The sequence below is a fragment of the Sturnira hondurensis genome, unplaced genomic scaffold (assembly GCF_014824575.4).
Source record: "Sturnira hondurensis isolate 20B ecotype Veracruz unplaced genomic scaffold, ASM1482457v3 Scaffold0002638, whole genome shotgun sequence".
NCBI lineage: Eukaryota > Metazoa > Chordata > Mammalia > Chiroptera > Phyllostomidae > Sturnira > Sturnira hondurensis.
In genome coordinates, this window is record NW_028075269.1 from 215981 (window position 1) to 235530 (window position 19550).

General features: G+C 39.4%; 1 protein-coding gene across 4 annotated transcripts in view; it reads right to left on the reverse strand.

The window, feature by feature from the left end:
* UEVLD (UEV and lactate/malate dehyrogenase domains) overlaps positions 1 to 19550 on the reverse strand; it is a 46230-nt gene that overhangs the window by 12493 nt on the left and 14187 nt on the right. For 2 of the 4 annotated variants that reach the window (XM_037040357.1, XM_037040358.1), the window contains exons 4-7: positions 16656 to 16819; positions 13958 to 14093; positions 11136 to 11254; positions 7462 to 7564 (exon numbers count right to left, since the gene is read on the reverse strand). In XM_037040357.1, the coding sequence (XP_036896252.1) occupies positions 7462 to 7564; positions 11136 to 11254; positions 13958 to 14093; positions 16656 to 16819 (522 nt within the window). The remainder of the gene's footprint in view (positions 1 to 7461; positions 7565 to 11135; positions 11255 to 13957; positions 14094 to 16655; positions 16820 to 19550) is intronic. The other 2 variants (XM_037040359.1, XM_037040360.1) reach the window with 2 other exon arrangements.

Sequence of the window (19550 nt, forward strand, 5' to 3'; positions counted from 1 at the left end):
TCAAGTTCAAGTTCATAAGGTTTTTCTTTTCTTCAAGCAGAGATCTGTTAGGCATACTTGCCCCCAGAGCAACCTTATCTCCATAGGAAGTATACCAAGTGCTGACGTTTGCCATCAGAAGAATTAAGAGCAAGAGTGTATCCCAACGCGGGAAAGAGCAATAAAGAGAAACCAAATAAATTATAGGATCCAGAACCCACAAACAAGAAATTCATTTTTATGCAAGTCACAATTTTATTAGAGAAAATAAATAATATACTATAGGCAAAATGAACTTACAATCAATTATATCACTCATTTCTAAACTTTGAGCTTAGGAGTCCTAGAGTTCCTTAAACATGACCCAGAGGCCAGCTGGGAGGACTGCGAGTAAGTGAAAAGAGGCGGTAGGCACAGCTCCAGGCCACTTACTTCAAACTTCAAGCAGAGTAGTTCTGCTCATATCTGTTTTATTTATTGAGGATTCTACTTCCAAGAGGAAAAAATGGTTTGAATAATCTTTAAATCAAGATAAAATGTCTTGGTTTGCACTTTTTAATGACTTTCTTATACTGAAGCTTACTATCCTTGGTTTTAAGGTTCTTCTTTCAATGGGACTTAATGCATAAGCAACTGTTAGAACTTTGGAAAAGCTGTTCTCTGAGGCTTGCTGCTGCGATCCTCAAATGTACATGTGCTATTTCACACCATTACTCTCTGTTGCACAGTGTGTTTTACAGTAAGTACATGTCAAAACAGTAGCCAGATGTTGTCAACATCAGAAACAACAGAACTATAAGAAAGCAAGTAGAAGGCATCAGTTCAACCTTTGTAAACGAATATTAGCATCCCAGGGAGACAGCGAATAAAGCCAGGGTTTACAGTCTTAATTAAGCCTCTAAGGCCATCTTCCTAAACAAGTTTCAGAAGGAAACACGTGTGCACTGTGTCCATAGGGAAATGCACCATCCAATTTCAGTTCATAATCTCACATAACTATGGGCATGGTAGCACTGAAAACTTGACTCATGGATTTTAATTACAGTTCTTCTTGAGTCCCCTTAAGCAATTCCTGGGTTCTAGAGTTCGAAATAGCATCTGGTAATGAGTCAAAATCTCAAGAATTGGAAGTCAGTAGAACTGGAAGGGATGTAGCTAAGACTTCCATACCACTTTTATGTGCCAGGTATTGTTCTAAGGGTTTTCCATACATTTACTCATTCAATCTAAGCCACAACACACTATGTGGTCAATATCATCCCCATCTGACAGATAATGAGTCTGAGGCACAGAAAATTAAGTAACTTGTACAAAGTCACAGACCTAGTAAGTAGCAGAGCCAGAATTTCAAGCCCAGGCGGCCTGGCTTCAGAGTGTGCTGAACCCTTATAAAGAAGAGGAAATTGATACCTGGAAAGATTAGGTGGCTTGTCCATATTATTAAATACCAGTGAATGGTTCAACTTCTGACCCTATAATTTGGCCCCAACCCACCTTGCCAGGACAATTGCTTTTCTTCTCCCCCTTTAGCTTCTGCTTTGAATGATGAAAATGCCTTTACCCTCAGGTTTGATTGATGAGTAAACAGAGTAGATGCTTTCTAATATTTCAAAGTGCAGGAAAGGCTTCCTACTCCATACTATTTCCTATCAAGCTCCCAATTGCTTTATTTTTTTAGCCTCACCTGAGGACATGCTTATTGATTTTAGAGTGAGGAAGGGAGGGAGAGAAACATCAATCAGTTGCTACACATGCCCCAACTGGTAACTGAACCTGCAACCGAGGCATGTGCCCTGACCAAGAATCAAACCCTCAGGCATTTTCAGTTTATGGATGACACTCCAAACACCTGAGCCATATTGACCAGGGAGCTCCCAAGTTCTTTCATTTCTCCACAGGCCTGCAGTGATGCCAGGCATCTGTAATTTTAAAAAACACAGCAGATGATTGTGACATAAGCCATCAATCCATAAACCATGTTTTAAGAATCACCGGCACCCTGGCCGGGTGGCTCCATTGGGAGTGTCATCCAATACACCAAAAAGGCTGAGGGCTCCATCCCTGGCTGGGTGTGTCAGAGCACGTGTGGGAGGCAACTGATGCATGTTTCTCTCTCACATCAGTGTTTCCCCCCCACACACTCTTCTTCTCACTCTAAAAACAATCAATAAAAACCTTTTTTATCCTTACCTTGGGTAAGGAGATCAACACATGATGGTGATATTGTCTTTCTCTGTCTGACTTATTTCACTCAGCACAATGCCCTCTAGGTCTATCCATGCTGTTAAAGGAACTGCAAATCTGCTGAAATAACTTATTTACCCAGTTGGACTACTTTTAGGGATCTTCACAGTATATCTTTTTTATAAAATGTATTTCAGTGCAAAAAGAAATGTCACCATGGTAAACTTTGTGTTACACGCTTTTTAGCACAGTTTTAAAGAAGGGGGATAAAAGTATTAAGTGCAAAAACAAATACAAAACCAGTTTTCTTAGTCTGACTCTTAAAACAACTACTTTTAACACTTCTTTAGTATTTCTCCAGAGTTAGTCTATGCAAACAAAAGCATAACTGTGTGTATTTATACTGGGTGTGGCAAAAGAGGTTTACACTTGCTCATATGAAAAATAATACAATAACTAATAAACAAATAATAATACAAGGATAAGCTCTGTTTTGTATACTTACAACTATAAACCTACTTTTGCCCAACCTGTAAGGTATATTTGCATCCTCACATGTACATATTGGTGTGGCCAAAAGACACATTTTTCATTTTCATCAATAACTTTATTGAATAACATACTCACTGATTTGTTCTACTACCTTTTGACATCTTTCAAGCAACTTCATAACTCTGTCTTCCTAAAATAAAACTATTTATCTTTTTCATCACTAGAAGTCCAAGGCACTATCCACCGTGCCACAAAGCCCACTTCTTTGTCTTTTTGATGAAGAACTGTTCCAGGTGTCTTTTGCAGTCTTCCAGGGAATTTAATTTTTTTCTACTAATAGAATTTTGTACAGATGGAAATAAATGGAAATCAGAAGGTGTAATGTCTGGTGAATATGGCGGATGAATCAGAACTTCCCAGTCACATTATAACAGTTTTTGCTTGGTCATCCAAGAAACATGCAATCTTGTGTTATGATGGAAGATTATGCATTTTGTATTAACTAATTCTGGATGCTTTTCATTAAGTGCTGCTTATAGTTGGTCTAACTGGGAGCAGTACTAGTTGGAATTAATCGTTTGGTTTTCTGGAATGAGCTCATAGTAGAGGACTCCCTTCTAATCCCTCCATATATACAATATCATCTTCTTTGAATGAAGACTGGCCTTTGGTGTGGTTACTAGATCCTTTGTATTACATGCCCCATGATCTCTTGTGTTGCACATTTTGGTAAAGTATCCACTTTTCATCACCCATCACAATTTGTTTTAAAAAAAGAAGATTTTCAATATTTTTAAAGTAGAGAATAGCATGCAAAAATAGGCTAAGAAGGCTCCCCCACCCCCTTATGTGGAATCCAAACATAAAAGCAATTAACATAACCAAGCTAGTGCAAATTATTTTCAGTGCTTGATTTGGGTATTTTGAGTATACTGGCTATCTCCCGTGTGGTATAACGTTGATTGCTCTCAACTAATGTCTCAATTTGCTATCTATCAACTTCAACTGGCCTACCCAACTGTGGAGCATTGTCCGGGGAGAAATCTCCAGCACAAAACTTCGCAAACCACTTTTGACATGTTCAATCAGTCACAGCACCTTCTCCATACACTGCACAAATCTTTTTTTGTGTTTCAGTTGCATTTTTACCTTTCTTAAAATAATAAAGCATAATACACCAAAAATATTGCTTATTTTCTTCCATCTTCAATATTAAAATGGCTACACAAAAATTCACCAATTTTGGTTAAGTTTTTTTTAATTGCATGCTGATATGAGAGCTGTCACAATACAATCTAACCAAACTGTTTCTAATGAAGTTAAGACAACTAAGCACTCCTATAGCCATCTCAGGGAAAAAAATACAAACAAACTTTTTGGCCAACCCAATATGTATATCCCTCCCCCAAATGTTTTAGCAGCTATTAAAAAATACATCCAAATGAAGCAAAGTAAACTTTGCGATGATCAGTTGCAATCATCAATACCTGTTATGATGGGATATTACTAAAATTTCCCTTGAGTTCAATTTCCCAAAATTATTAATGCACTTCTCCATATGGTAGAACATATTAATAAAATGTTAGTTAACATTATATTTAAAATTACTGCATGTCATAGGAATTAAATTAAGTATTATCTGGAATGTGCAACCAAAATTAACAAGGGCAATATGAAACTTGCCCAAGATAGTAGACTGTGTGCATTCATTCAACACTTCCTGTGTGGTAGCAAGCACCACAACCTACATATCTACTCCAAGGAGTCCATTCTTTCGATGACCAGAAACAAATCACTGATGGTTAATAAGACAGAGGAAGAAACAATTTCCTCATGTACTAAATGGCTCACAACCTCTAGGGTCTGTGTACTCAACAGTGCCCTAAGGTGATTTGGAATTGTTACAAGGTCCCTCAAGAACTTTAGTACCTGAAATAACAGGCACAAGAGAATATCCAGTCCCCCCCCAGGGATCCTCTAAATGAGGGCTACAAAAGGCTCTTTAAAGCAACTATTATTGTACTGTCTCTAGAGAAAGAAAGAGAACTCGCTATGCCCTACAGGGATCTAGAGGTTGCTAGAACTATTTCACCCAGTTTTTATAAGCCAGAGGTATCATGTCAACTTTTCTGACCTTCTATTGTTCTTAGTACATTTAGGCTTGCAAAGCCATATGTCCCAATACTATTTGGAAATTATGGTGAATGGATACAGGGCACCTAAGTAAGGAAACACCAGGGAAAGCCAAACAACTACAAGTTACAACCTGACTTCTGCTATAATCGGGTTTGGGAAGGTTAGAGTAAACACTTTCTACTTCAATGGTCTTCCAAATTTTTTGATCATAAAAAATCTCTGATAATAAAATACTTTAAGCCCATATCGCCAAATGTAGCATTTACCTACATATTTATGTCTGCATTCATATGGCATGTACATGATAAAATATAATGAAACTTTTAAAATTAAAAATATGAGATAAATTGCTTTTTTAACATTAAAATTTTATGTATTGACACAAAAACCCTTTTTATTGTTACTAAAACTTATTTTAACAATATATTTTTAGTAAAAGTAATGCAAATAAAATTTTTTTAAAGATTTTATTTATCTTTAGAGGGGAAGGGAAGGAGAGAGGGAGAGAAACATCAATGTACGGTTGCCTTTTGTGCATCCCCTCCTGGTAGTTAGCCTGCAAGGAACCGGCCTGCAACCCAGGCATGTGCCCTGACTGGGAATCGAACTGTGATTGTCTGGTTCACAGGCCCACGCTCAATCCACTGAGCTACACTAGCCAGAGCCAAATTAAATTTTTGAAAAGATTCTTGGTTTAACACTTTCGTTATATACCAAGAAGTAGGTATTATTCCCACTTCTAAGATCACAAAACTAAACTTCCAGAGACTATATAATGTCAGAGCTGTAATGTGGCAGGCCTCAGAGGGAAACCCCATCTTTCTAACTCTAAAACCAGTGCTCTTAACCAGTATGTTATGAAAAAGCAAGCAATCAGAAAAAATAAATCTATACTAAAATGAGATACACAGAAAGAAACAATTTCCTCATGTCCTGAATGGCCTCACAACCTCTAGGGTTCATGTACCAAACAGTCCCCTAAAGTGATTTGAAAGAGACAAGATTACATCCTTCTGACCAACCTGAATATTATTTGCTTATCTGATTCTTGTTAATATAAACAGCTGTAGACTCTGCAAGACTCTGGGTAAGTCACTTAACTTTTTTTGAATATTAGTTTCTAAATATTTAAATTGAGGGATTTGGACTAGGTGAAGGGAGAGAGACAGTCACAGTGAGAAACAGATCTATTGTTCCACTTACTTACACACTCATTGGTTCATCCCTGCATATTCCCTGACCCGGGATCAAACCCTCAACCATGGCATGTCAAGACACACTTCAACCCACTGAGCTGGGCCTGAACTAGGTGATCTTTAAGGTACTTTCAGCATTAAGGTTCTAGTACTGCTGGCAGAGCACAGGTGATTTTTAGGGCAGAAACTGTTACCAGGCAGGACCTATGCCCAGAGTGGGTCTGCCTCAGGCTGGCCTGTAGTATATGGGTTCTTGACTTCATGTAGGAAAGATTCCAGAAGTCCAGGTGATTTTGAGTGACCATTTATTAAAGCGGCGGGCAGTGACACAACAGAAGAGCTCAGGGCAGAAGCAACAGGAGAAAGCCTAGGCAGTGCTCTGCTTTGGCTTTTTAGAAACGTTATAGGAAAGGAGTGAGCCTAGGCAGTGTTAGCTCACTGGGAAGTCAGAAAAAAAAGAGGGCCTTGGAGACAGGACCAAGGGCTGGACCGGGGGCTGGGCCTGGGATGAGCTCCAGCTGCCCACTGCCCCCTGGTCCCAAGTCCCGTGGAGACCATTAGAGTTTAGGAGGAAGTAAAAATTTCACACCTGAGAAGGCGTATGGGCATGCTCTAGAGCAAGTCCATATTTACATCTTTCATTTTGAGAGTTTTCTCTCTCTTCTGCAGGTGAGAATCTTAGGGGAGGATTTCAGCAGAATATTCACCAGCTCTCCAGGTTCATTTTTAGTGTGCTGATGCATTAAAATGAGTGTACAGGACAGTTTGAGATTATTCTTTGGTTTGCTTCACTGTGTCACTTTTATCTTGGGTCTGTCTGGCTCTAAGGTTTTTGTCATTTGTTCCTCTGACTTTATCCATCCCTGGGTTTGGCTGGCACAAATGGCATTAATTGGGTCTCTGTTCTCTATTTCCCAAACCAGAGTCATTAAGCTATGTACTGCCTGGTTAGGGAGGCGAGGTATAGGCCACCTTGCTCTCAAGTGTCCTAGGTTAGGCCCAGGGAAGATAAGGTCTTGCAATTCTCTAGCTGGCTGTAAGTTGTTCAAACTGTTCGGACTTGGTTATTATTCTTTTCTTAGTATCCATATTCCTTTTGCCCAGAAATTTTCCAAGCTTTTTACAAGGAAAAACAACTCTTTAAGATACAATAATGGTCAATACATGTCATTATAGATTTGTCCACATCTGTAGAAGGTAGAACATTAAGAATGAATCCTAAGTAAACTACACACTTTGAATGAAAATGATGTTTCCAGGTAGGTTCACCAATTGTACCACTCACGTGGGGGATGCTAACGATGGGGAAGGCTATGCATGTGTGGGAGCAGGAGGTACATATGGGAAGTTTCTGTACCTTCTCCTCGGTGTGGCTCTGAACCTAAAACTGCTCTAAAAAGTAAGTCTATCAAAATTCTAGGACTTAAATACAAGAGTAAATAAGGCATACAAGTTTTAAGCAGAAACACCAGACCTTTGCTGATCTCCACATTAGGCAGGTTGAAGATATTTAGGTCCATCATGCCTCCTTTAGTCCCTTCTGAGAGGTCTAAGAGGATGAGTCTGTCTGCAAGGCGCTGCACAGTAAGAAACAGAAGAGCATTACACCGGACATGTCCAGTTATTCAATCTAAATTCACCCAGAGGTGAGGGCTACGGGAGAATACGCAGGGCTCGTGTGCTGTGTTATGAAGCAAAAGTAATGCGATAACTGTAAAAGGGACATGCAACAAGAAATTATTATGAACTTGAATAACGTGATCCTTTAGGTGTCACTGAAAACTCGGATCTAGCAGGGCTTAAATCAGAAGTCACAAATTGCAAGTTTGCTTTCATGGGATAAGTAATGAAGATGATTTGGAGCATTCAATATGTTTGCTATTGTTATTGAGTTTGTATTTTCATTTTGATGTTATAATTTACATTCTGAAAGAATTTAGAGTGGTTTTTTTGGTCTCTTTTGGCATCTCATTTCTAGCATGAAAGTAAACACTAATACCAACTTTCTCTTAAAGAAAAAAAGGATATCCCTGGCTGCTATGACTCAGTTGGTTGGAGCATTGTCCCAGACAACAAAAGGCTGGGGGTTTGATTCTCAGTCAGGACATATACCTAGGTTGTGGGTTCAATCCCCAATTGGGGTATATATGGGAGGCAACCAGTTGATGTTTCTCTCTCACTCTCTTTCTCCCTTCCTCTCTCTCTAAAACATCAGTAAAAATATAAAAAAAGAAAAAAGGACAATAGCCATAAATCTAGAATAAAATCCAATTAGCATGCAGCACTCTCCCCAGAGAACTCATGGAAATGCTCTGCACCTGCCAGCAGATGGCTCCTTGGGTGCCAGGATGGGCTGGCTGTGAATGACAACATGGGATACCCCAAAAGTCAGACTACCCTTGGGGAAGGTTGGGGAAGGTCTTCCGAAGTAGTAAGGGATCTAAGGCTCTCTCCTGCTTTAGAGTGCAGGAGCGAGAACACCAAGGCATCTACCAGACTTGGGAAGAAAGTGCAGATGCTAAGAAAACAACCCAGCAAGACTACTTATTAGCTCTGTAATGCTGGGCAAGTCACTGAACTCAGCCTCACTTCGTGGGTTGTGAGGATTAATTATGTGACACAGGCCTGGTGGAGAGCAGTCCTCTAAACAGTACCTATTAATTATATTATTGTTAACCACTTGTAAGAGAAATGCAAAAAAAACTGAATTATCGTTTTTCATTTATCAGACATTCAAAGATCCAAAAGTTTAAAAACAATAAAAAAATAGGTATTTTCACACTATGGGTATGAGAATAAACTGACATAGAGATAATTTGAAAATTTATATCAAATTTCAAAACACAGTAACTCCTTTAATCCATCAATTTCATTTATGTAAATTATCCTATAAATCTATTAGTACTCGTAGGATGCTGATACAAGATGTATAAGTATGTGGATGTTCAAAAGAATAGAGCGAGCATTTGAAATCTTGCTCCCAGCATATGTCATCAACTTGGCTCAAATAAAATAAAAATAAAAAACAAAATAATACAGAGACTAAACAACCTCAACGTCCACTGCTAATGACAACAGTAATAATAGAGCAGTATAACATAGCAGTTTGGGGCACAGCTTCTCAAGCTAACGGATCACAGTTAGCAGGTCAGTGAAGCACATGGATCACAGGGATTTGTTAAATGCAGATTTGCTACTGTAAGTCTGGAGTGGGCCTGAGATTATGCACTTCTAGTAAGATCTCAGGTTATGTCAGTGCTGCTGGTCTGAAAGCCACACATCGAGTAGGAAGGATCTAGAATATAGGTTCTATAAATAGACCACCTATCTTCAAATGCTGGCTCCATTTATTGACAGAGTGACTTTGGGCAGTTGGGTAACCTCCCTATGCCCTGGTTTCTTCATTTGTAAAAGGTCAGTAATGATGGTACCTAAGCCTCAGGGTTGCTGTAAAAGTGAGTCAGGTGTTTAGACGAGTGCCCGGCGCCTAGCTGAGCATTCAGTAAAGGTTAGTTACTGCTGTACCCGCCACCAGTACATACTGTTGTCGCTATTATGGCTACTACAGTACTATCTGAGTAGCACTACTTGAATATTGTACCTTGTCTTAAGATAGTAATGTTGAAAAGGAAAAACTGGAAAGAATTTCCATCTAGACAGCTCACAAGGAAATACAGTGAGACTCTTCTAACAGCTTAAGAAACATGACTTTAAAGGGCCTTCTGTACTTAACAAAAACAAAGAAAATTGATGAAACTCAGTATTGTTAGAAATGTCAAAATTCTGGTTGATGTGCACACTTTTGTTAGTAGCATAAATTAGTTCTGCCTTTCTAGAGAGCAGTCCTGCAATATGTAATAAGTGCCATAAAAACCATCCATGCCCTCTGACTGACCAGTATTACTTCTGAGATTACGTACACCTAAAAAAATTCGGATGAGAAAATAAGCAGCTTGTACAGCAGTGTTTACAGAAGCACTCGATCTAGCAACAAAAGAACTGAAAACAATTCTGATTCCAATTAAGAGGGAACAGTCTATTCAGATGGAGGGTGGAGGAAATGAAATGATAAATATGTCAAAAGTTAGCATATACTTGTATTGTTCTCAACAGCCAGATTTAAAACTTTCTGACTCCCTGGATACAATTTAATTATTTGCTGAAGTAGAACCTAGCTACAAGGCATATGTGAGTCTCAAACAGAAGAAATCAGATGGCAAGGAAAGAGGAAATTTTAATCGGTAAACAATCAAAGTTTAATAGACTAGAAAATCAAATGATAGCTACCAAATAAATATATAAAGGGACAGCTATTCTATTCTGGACTATAGTCCTCAAAGGACATAGACATACTATTACCAAGATACTGGGCCCTGGAGGCCCATTTGAACCACTCTGGAAGGGGGAATTTAAGTGCCTCTCTGAAAAGAATTTATATAGAAAATATCTAGTGAAAAGGATGTAGGAAAAATAAATCTCAAACTATCAATTCAGGAATTACAATCTTAAAGAAAGTAATTACATGAAAAAAGATCACCTTAAAAATTCTACTGAATAATTTTAGAAAGAGCTAAAATTAAGTTCTTAAATAAGAGTTTAATTAAAACAGTATGACTCAGCCCTGACTAGTGTGGCTCAGTGGGATGGGCATCATGCTGCAAACTGAAAGTCTGTGGGTTCGACTCCCAGTCAGGGCACATGCCTGGGTTGTGGGCCAGGTCCCCACTCAGAGGAGTGTAAGAGGGAACCCATCAATGTTTCTCTGGCACACAGATGTTTCTCTCCCTGTCCCTCTCCATCCCTTCCCCTCACTCTAAAAGTAAATAAGTAAATAAAATTATTTTTAAAAATATAAGCAGCATGACTCTGAAAACAAAAGAATTTGTGACTAAGTCAGATGAATGCCAAGTTGAGGTTTCCCTTAAATTAGTGTGATAAGCCCATTATTCAAATCACTTTTTCAAAGATCACTCCATGACTAACTGAATGAGAGCTTTTAGCTTTTGTCAACTAACAAAATATATTTTAAGGTAAAAAGAGATTTTCCTACACAACAAAATTAAGCCATCATTTCTTGTATACTAACCATAAACTACCCAAAAGGGTAGTAATGTGATAAACATATTTATAGCCACCATGCTTACATACCTTTGCTGATATTGCTAGAGTGCAGGCAACTCCTAGTTCTCCACCTCCAACCACAGTAATTTTATTTACTGTTTTGTTCTCATAAGTTGCCGAGTTCTTTGAATTTATGTCTGAGACACCTAGAAAGAAAGAAGTGAATGGCCATGACAATTTAAAAATACTATAAAAAATCTTTTCAGCATCTTTTAAAAAAAATACACCAAGCCTCAATAACTTGGACAGCCACCATGGTGCTAATCCACAACAGGCACTCAAAAACACCTGCTGAACAAACGAAATGCTGGAAAGACACGAGTCTGATATTAAATACTCTGCTAAATGAAGGCTACCCTTTCAAAAGGAAAATATCCTTCCAAACATTTAAAAACAGGATTTAAAACTGAAAAAAAAACCCAGAATTTTCATAATTCTAAAAAACATTCTGATTCTTACATTCTGCTCTGGTCTAAAATGTAAAAAATATTTAACACCTTACCAAATTTTACGAGCATGGGTATTTTGCTTCATACTGAATGGAAACACTAAGAATCATGGGTTTTTCTGGTCCAATACATTGAAATGAGGCAAAAAGCCACATAAATATACAAGGAAAAAGGTTTAGGATCGTTAATACGGGACTGGGAAAAGCACATTTACAGCTGTGAGGACGTGGAACAGTTCATTCTTGTATTATTATTTATTATAATATAATTTGTCTTCTTGTTGTTGTTGTTGTTATTATTATTATTTTGTATCCTTACTTATGATTTATCTTGTAGGTAGGAATGGCTGATAATTTAACCTACTTTTGCCCACCCCTGTATATACCAAGTGATTCTGAACAAAACACAAAATTGTTTCATGTCAGTATCACGGTAATCTTCTACATTTTAAAATATATTTTATTGATTATACCATTACAGTTGTTCTATTCCCCTTCATTCTCCTCTACCCACACACTCCCTCCCCCACCATTCTCCCCCCCTTAGTTTATAACCACGTGTCTCAAGCTCTTTAGATTCTATATTTCCCCTACTATTCTTGCCCTCCCCCCTATCTATTTTCTACCTACTGTCTATGCTATTTTCTGTACCTTCTCCTCACTTCTCCTCCTCCCACTCCCCTGTTGCTAACCCTCCATGTGTTCTTCATTTCTATGGTTCCACTCCTGATCTAGCTGTCCTCTTGGTTTGCTTTTGTTTTAGGTGTGGTTGTTAATAACTGTGTGTTTGCTGTCCTTTCACTGTTCATATTTTTCATCTTCTTTTTCTTATATAAGTCCCTTTAGCATTTCATATAATAAGGGCTTGGTGATGATGAACTCCTTGAACTTGACCTTATCTGAGAAGCACTTTATCTGTCCTTCCATTCTAAATGAAAGTTTTGCTGGATAAAGCAATCTTGGCTGTAGGTCTTTGGATTTCATGACTTGGAATACTTCTTTCCAGCCCCTTCTTGCCTGTAAGGTCTCTTTTGAGAAATCCGCTGACAGTCTGATGGGTACTCCTTTGTAGGTGACTGTCCCCTTATCCCTTGCTGCTTCTAGGATTCTCTCCTTCATTTTGGTCTTGGCTAATGTAATTATGATGTGCCTTGGTGTGTTCCTTCTTGGGTCCAACTTCTTTGGCACTCTCTGAGCTTCCTGGATTTCCTGGAAGTCTATGTCCTTGGCGAGACTGGGGAAGTTCTCTTTTATTATTTGTTCAAATAAGTTTTCCACTCATGGCTGTTTCTTTCCCCCTTCTGGTATCCCTATAATCCGGGTGTTGGAATGTTTAAAGATGTCCTGGAGGTTCCTAAGCCTCTCCTCATTTTTTTGAATTCTCATTTCTTCATTCCTTTCTGGTTGGATGTTTTGTTCTTCCTTCTGGTCCCCTCCATTGATTTGAGTCCCAGTTTCCTTTCCATCACTATTGGTTTCCTGGACATCTCCCTTCATTTCAATTAGTTTAGCCTTCATATGTTCCTCTAATTTGTGACTATAATCAACCAGTTCTGTGAGCATCCTGATAAACAGTGTCTTGAATTGTGCTTCTGAGAGGCTGGCAATTTCTCGGTCGCTTAGAGTTATTGGCTCTGGGACTTTGAGTGCTTCTTGCGCCATCTTTTGAGCTGTTCGTGCCTGCTAAGTATCAGGATCGGAGTCCTAGGTGTTCACCAGAGCAGGGCAACTCAGTCGCTGGGTTGTGACACTGTATATGGGGGCGGGGTCAAAGAGGAGCAATGGCGTCCTGTCTGCCGCCTCCGCTGCGGCCCCCACAGGTGCGGCAGCTGCCACCATCACCGGATCCTGCGCGTTTCGTCCCACTGCACGTGAGTGTGCCACCACCATCAGCCCTCCACCACTGGGTTCGCCCCCTGGGGCCTGCGCAGTCCGTCTCGCTGTGCTCGAATGTGCGACCACGGTCAGTCTGCCCCACACCCTGACTGGGTCCGGGCTGCCTGCGTGCCTAGGTCTGGGGATCTTTCCTGCACGACCCTGTTCCGCTGCTGGCTCCACCCCTCTTACCGTCCCGGTTGAATGGTTTGTTGTTGTCAGACTTCCGTATAATTCAATTTTCTGTTCTTTGGCTGTGTCTTTGTTCTCCCAACCTCTGTTGTATTCAAACTTGGTTGTGGGAGAAGGCACAGTGTTTCCACCTATGCCTCCGTTATCTTCCACATTTTAAGAAACCATATTCACTGGAACTGTATGATAAAACTTACCCTATGATAGAAGGACAGGAATTTTTTATTCAGCACATGTGTGTATGTATTTATTTATAAAAATAAAGTAGCAGAGAGTACAGGCTGTTAGTGAGAAATTCTAACCTCATAACTCTCTGAATAACAAAAATACAAACCTTCCGTGATTTTTGCAATGTAGGCCAGCAAGTCCACCTGCCGTGCCTCATCAGACGGGGAGAAAGAATACAAGGGCAGTTCCTCTTGAAACTTGGTGATCATTTCTTTGATTAATCCTACAATGGCAGACTTAGGCTGCAGAATACACACAAAGGGAAGAGTTATGCAAAAATCTGGCTCACGAATACCACCTTGTTAACCTACACCTTGTTCTAGTTAGCAGAGACAAAGTACTGGGTTAAGCTCTCATTCTTTTAAAACTACCATGGAAATTAGTTGGTACTTTCAACTGTTTTAATACTTTCATTTAGAAAGTTACTTAAATCTTTTAACTGAAAAACGAAGAAAGAAATGTTAAACCCACGTCTCCAAAATGTGGGAAAACAAGGTAAATGTGTTTATTTGCAGAGTACCTGTGTGACCATCCTGAACCCGAAAGTTAGCCCTGGGCAGTATGATCTCAGCTTTCCATTTAAACTGGTTGAGCAACATTACTGAAATTCATTTAACCTAGCTTAGCTTCAGTGTTATCAGCAAAGTAATGTGAATAACAAGTCCCAAGTGGCTGTTACGAGAAACAAATGAGCCGATGCATGCAAACTATATCCTCTGAGTGGAAAATTGATGTTTATTATTGTTAGGAATATTGAGTAGCTTTTTCATTGTAAAAAGTGCTTAAATTCTCAGTGTCTGGTTTCATTATTTATGAGTTAAGAAGGTGAGACCATTAGCATTGAACACCTTTAAAGACTAAGCAGATAACATAATGTGTGAAGGTGTTATGTATAAGAAAATGTGGGGAGATGGTTATTGTGGCAGATGGGAAACAGTACATGTACAGGCATTCAAATTCATATTAAGAACAAAACCAAAAAGAAGAAAATAATAAAACAAAGCAAAACAAAACTTTTGTGTCATTCCAACAAAATTCTCTAGACCCAACACAACACACTGATTCTATTGGGGAAAACGTCTGTAATCCTTGGCCTAGACAACCTGTAGATTCTTTCTAGCTCCAAAACCCTATATAATTATACTACATAATTATAATTCCAACTGTACAAGAGTACGTGGAACTTAAAATTACTAGTCATTTTAAGTAGGGTAATTTAAATAATGTAATGTCTTCTTAAAACCAGTTTTAGCTTATAATACAGAATCTCAGAATAGTAAAATGAAATCGATACTGTCTGAACTGAAATAAAGCACAACCTCAACTAGATTATGCACTACCTCTGAGTATTTATTAAACAGGCAAACAACTAACACTATGAAAAGAGACGCTCAAGAAAATCAGAAAGAGGAAACAGGAACTATGGATTCCCACAACAGGGTACAAATGTCAAAATACGTTTTGAGGATAGTTTTTAAAAAAGAAAAGAAAAAAAGAAGATAATATGAATAAAGGAGAGAGGCAATTCAAAAAAGAAGAAACATACATGATCGATAAATATATGAAAAAGATTTCAATTTCTCAACTACCCAAAGAACTAAACATTAAGACTAAGACATCATTTTTGGCCTTCCAGTGAACTAATTTTTAGGAAGACCCAACCATAACATTTAACTGAAAATCCTATTTAAATCACCAACTATTACAAATCATGTACAAGTTCATAAAATGGTCGATAAACAATTTTTTCCACCTAAATTCCACTATAAATTGGTGTAAATTCTTTCTTTTACTATTTCTTTTTCCTTCTTTTTAAAGGTCTTATATATACGAAAATAAAAACCATAAAAAAAGTAAAATGTGTCCACAATTGCACACCTTTTCACGGGATGTACATAAACAAGAAGTGATGACCCTGACGCCACCCTCGGCGGCAGCCTCACTGGACTCTCAGACAGCCCTGTCCCTGTGTTCTACAACTTCTGGGCATGTATACACACATCATAAATTAGCCTTTCATAAAGGTTTTAATTACTTGTCAAAATGAGAGCATTTTAAAGTAGATGTAAAGAGATAAGCAAAAGTCTACTTCATTTGAATAATACCTTCTGTTAGAGCAAGGGTGCTGAAAACATGTACTTGCCTGCACTGATTTCTACTGAGGGTAGACATGCAACATGCTGTCTACTTTCTGGAGGCCAGTTTGGCAACAGATAAGAAGAGCCTTCAAAATATTTATAACCTTTGATCCAAGTATTGCATTCCTAGAGATTCATCAACGCTCAATATAATGGCAGATGAAAAATGCACAATACAAAGTTGCATAATGTGAGGATTTGTAAAACAAGTAAATTACAGTGACATACATCACATGAGTGCATTTTAAAAATTTAATTAAAACAAAGGACATAATGGAAAATTATATGATTCAATTTATTAAAGGTCATAGAGGCAAAACTACAAATGAATACATATATATTACCTAAGAATTTTTAATAGAGAAGGACTGGGAAATGATGCCCAACATCCTGCTAGTAGCTGTGCACGTGCTTTACCCAGCAGCAAACAACCACACAGAGATACAGAGCAAACACCAGTCGGCTCCCAGCCTCAGGCAGGCTGCTGTCACCAGGGTCCTGTGGCTCAGGTGACCCCCGGGGGCTCAATTTCTAGTTACTTTTAAAGACCATATGAAGCATATAGTTGAAAGAAAATGCAGTAACTTGTTACTTTGATCCACTAGGGTCAAATATAAATATTCAGAAAAATAAGAACTTGCAAAAGAAAATCCAAATCGATCTTACATGGCTCCAGTTTTGGAGGTAGGGCAAGTATATTCTGCCTTGAGCATCCACATGTTTTCCAACGGAGATTTCCATATTTGCAGTTGGCTTTAAGAAGCAAATGGGGGGAGCAAAAGGGTGAGAATCCAAAATCCACAAACGAATTGGTATGTTATATGTATTACCTATTTGAGACAAAATAAACACACTTCAAACAATAATAAGGCACATGCGTTTATCTATGGTATAGCTAGGTGGCATTTCAATACGCATAGTCAAGTTTATATATAAAGGATTTATGTAAATCAAGGCCTATTTTCTCTATTTCACCTACATTAACATTGGAAATATGTTCCCATTAAGTCACCAGCATAATATCTGAAGAAATTTAATTAAGACATCCAATTCAATTCAATGAATATTGACAGGACCTACTGTGCCAGGAGTTTAAGGTGCACCATCTCCTCTATACAATCTTCTTTGTCCACCCAAGCAGAGCTATTGCACCTTTCTCGAACAGTCATGGACCCTTACACGTATATGTATTTTTTAGGAGGCAGGGGGTGAGACCAGCTCTGCTCCTGCTGGGGGGAAGCACCTCCAGGGGGAAATGGTGAAAGGGAGAAAGGGGGAACAAGAAAAAGAAAAAAAGGAAGGGGAAGGGGGAAAAGTAAGAAAAAGTGAGACAGAGGTGCTGCCGCCTGGACCCTTATATTTGTATACTTCTGCATTTGTTTACAGTTGTTTCTTCTCTTACATTGTAAACTTCCTCCTAAGAGGGGGTTACGTATTATTCATTTCTATATTCCCTGCACAGAGTGTAGTGCCTCATATACTAGCTGTTCAGTAAAAATTTCTTATATAATTAAGAATGACTGGATTAATATACACATGAAAAATAAATGAATAAGATGAATTTGGTACTGGCCTGTTGAGAACTGCCCTGCCTGGTTTCAGGAATTGTAACTGCCTCCCATGGCTAAGGCTGAGTGAGCGACCTCCGGAATGCTGAGCCGCAGGAGACAAAAGCTTGTCTATGGTAGTGAACACTGCCTCTCCTCACTCTCCTGCCCCCAATGCATGGTCGGATAGTCGATAACAGGTAAGAACCCTCATAGGAGGGGCAACCTAAACCAGACAGGAGACCATCATGGAAGACCATCATGGAAGGACTCAGGGGGCTGCAATAAAGAGGAAGTGATGGACCCTCACCCCTAGCTATTCTGACATAGCCCAAGTCCCCATGTCCTCTGGGAGAAGTGCTTCCTGGGTCTAATCTACTTAAGTCTGAAAACCTGCGATGGGGGGAGGTGGTGCAGCCTCTTGCTGGCTAGAGCGGGATCCGGGGTGATCAGGCATAAGAAAGAATTCCTAAAAGCTTTGAAGCCTGCTTTGCTAAGAGTGCTTTCACTCACATATTAAGGGTCCAAGCAGGAAATGAGTATGTCTCCCAAAGTTTCTACAACCCCCTTTCCTGACACTGACTCAGACTAAGCCCTCAAATTTCTTTGAAATGTTATCTACTGTTTGATCCTTGCTGCCTGTATTCCTGGGTATTACAACTCAATAAAAGCCATTGAGGAAGGGGCTCTTGGCCTTTCTCCTCTGAAAGATTGGCCACCTCTCCCCCACAAGCAGATCGTGTCTTGGTAGTGTTACTTTCATCTGTGGCGGACTTGCTGGCAAAAGTTGCCCCCACACTGGCCCTCAAGTTGCTCACTACTAGCAGGTACTGTAACATACAAGCTAGTTTGGCTACAAAGACTTAGAGCTGAAAATAACCCTAACAGCACCTTGCCCAGTGGTCCGTCCATTTCAGCGTGCTATGATGGGAGCTCGCCTGCACGCTCCTCCTGTTGTAACCATGTACATCACACCTGCTGAGAGCCAATATCTGACTGCCTTGGCTGCCAGGGAGCCCAAAGCTAAACCTAATATAAAAACACAAAATTTATATAGAAATCTCTGGATACAGAGAGTGTTTTCATGATTGCCAGATGGGAGGGGTTTTAGGGGAATGGGTGAAGAGGTGAGGGGATTAAGAAGTGCAAATAGGTAGTTACAGAATAGCCACAGGGATGTAAAGTACAGTACAGGAAATGGGGTAGCCAAAGAACTTATACATGTGACCCATGGACATGAACAACGGTGGGGGTAACTGCTTAGGGGAGTGGGGGCTGCGGCCTGGAGGAGGAAAGGAGGGAAAAATTCACACAACTATAACAGCATAAAGAATCAAGTCCTTCTTCCAGGAATCAAGTTTTACCAAAATGAATCCTCCTTCAATTAACTGATCAAATGGATGAATTCTGGCCTTCTCAAATTTCCTTTCCCAATTAGAGTGGGGATTTGGTCTGAGTATTAAGGTTCAATGTAGAGTCCTACCCCCATGCAGGAGAAGGGGATGACAGAACCTGAGTAGCTGGGCTTGATTCTAGCAGTCACAACCTGTCCCTGCTCCAGGAGGCTACCCTGAGTGCAGACAGAGATGGGACTGGGGAGTTGAAGGACTACTAGGGTGCCAGAGAGATCTGATTGAGTCTGGTTTTCCAGAAGAATGAGAAGAGAAGTATTAGAAGAGGGTTCTATGCTAACCAGAAGATTTGCAAATGCTAACACATTCCTGTGCGAGGCACATCACCATTTGTCAGTTGAATGTGTGTATTTTAAGCAGTAAGATTCAGCTGGTCAGACTTTCTGAGTAGTCTTGGTGACGCATTTCCTGTGCTGTAATTGTTCTGAAGACAGATTGTTCTGAAGACAGACAGATTGTTCTGAAGACTGTGAGATGCCCAGATAAAATCAATACCAAAAATTCTTTTAAAAAAAAGAGAAGGGAAAAAAGTGTACTGTCACTAAAAAGGTATTGCAGGTACCGTCACTACCTTGAGAAACCCTGCCAGCATAAGAACCAAT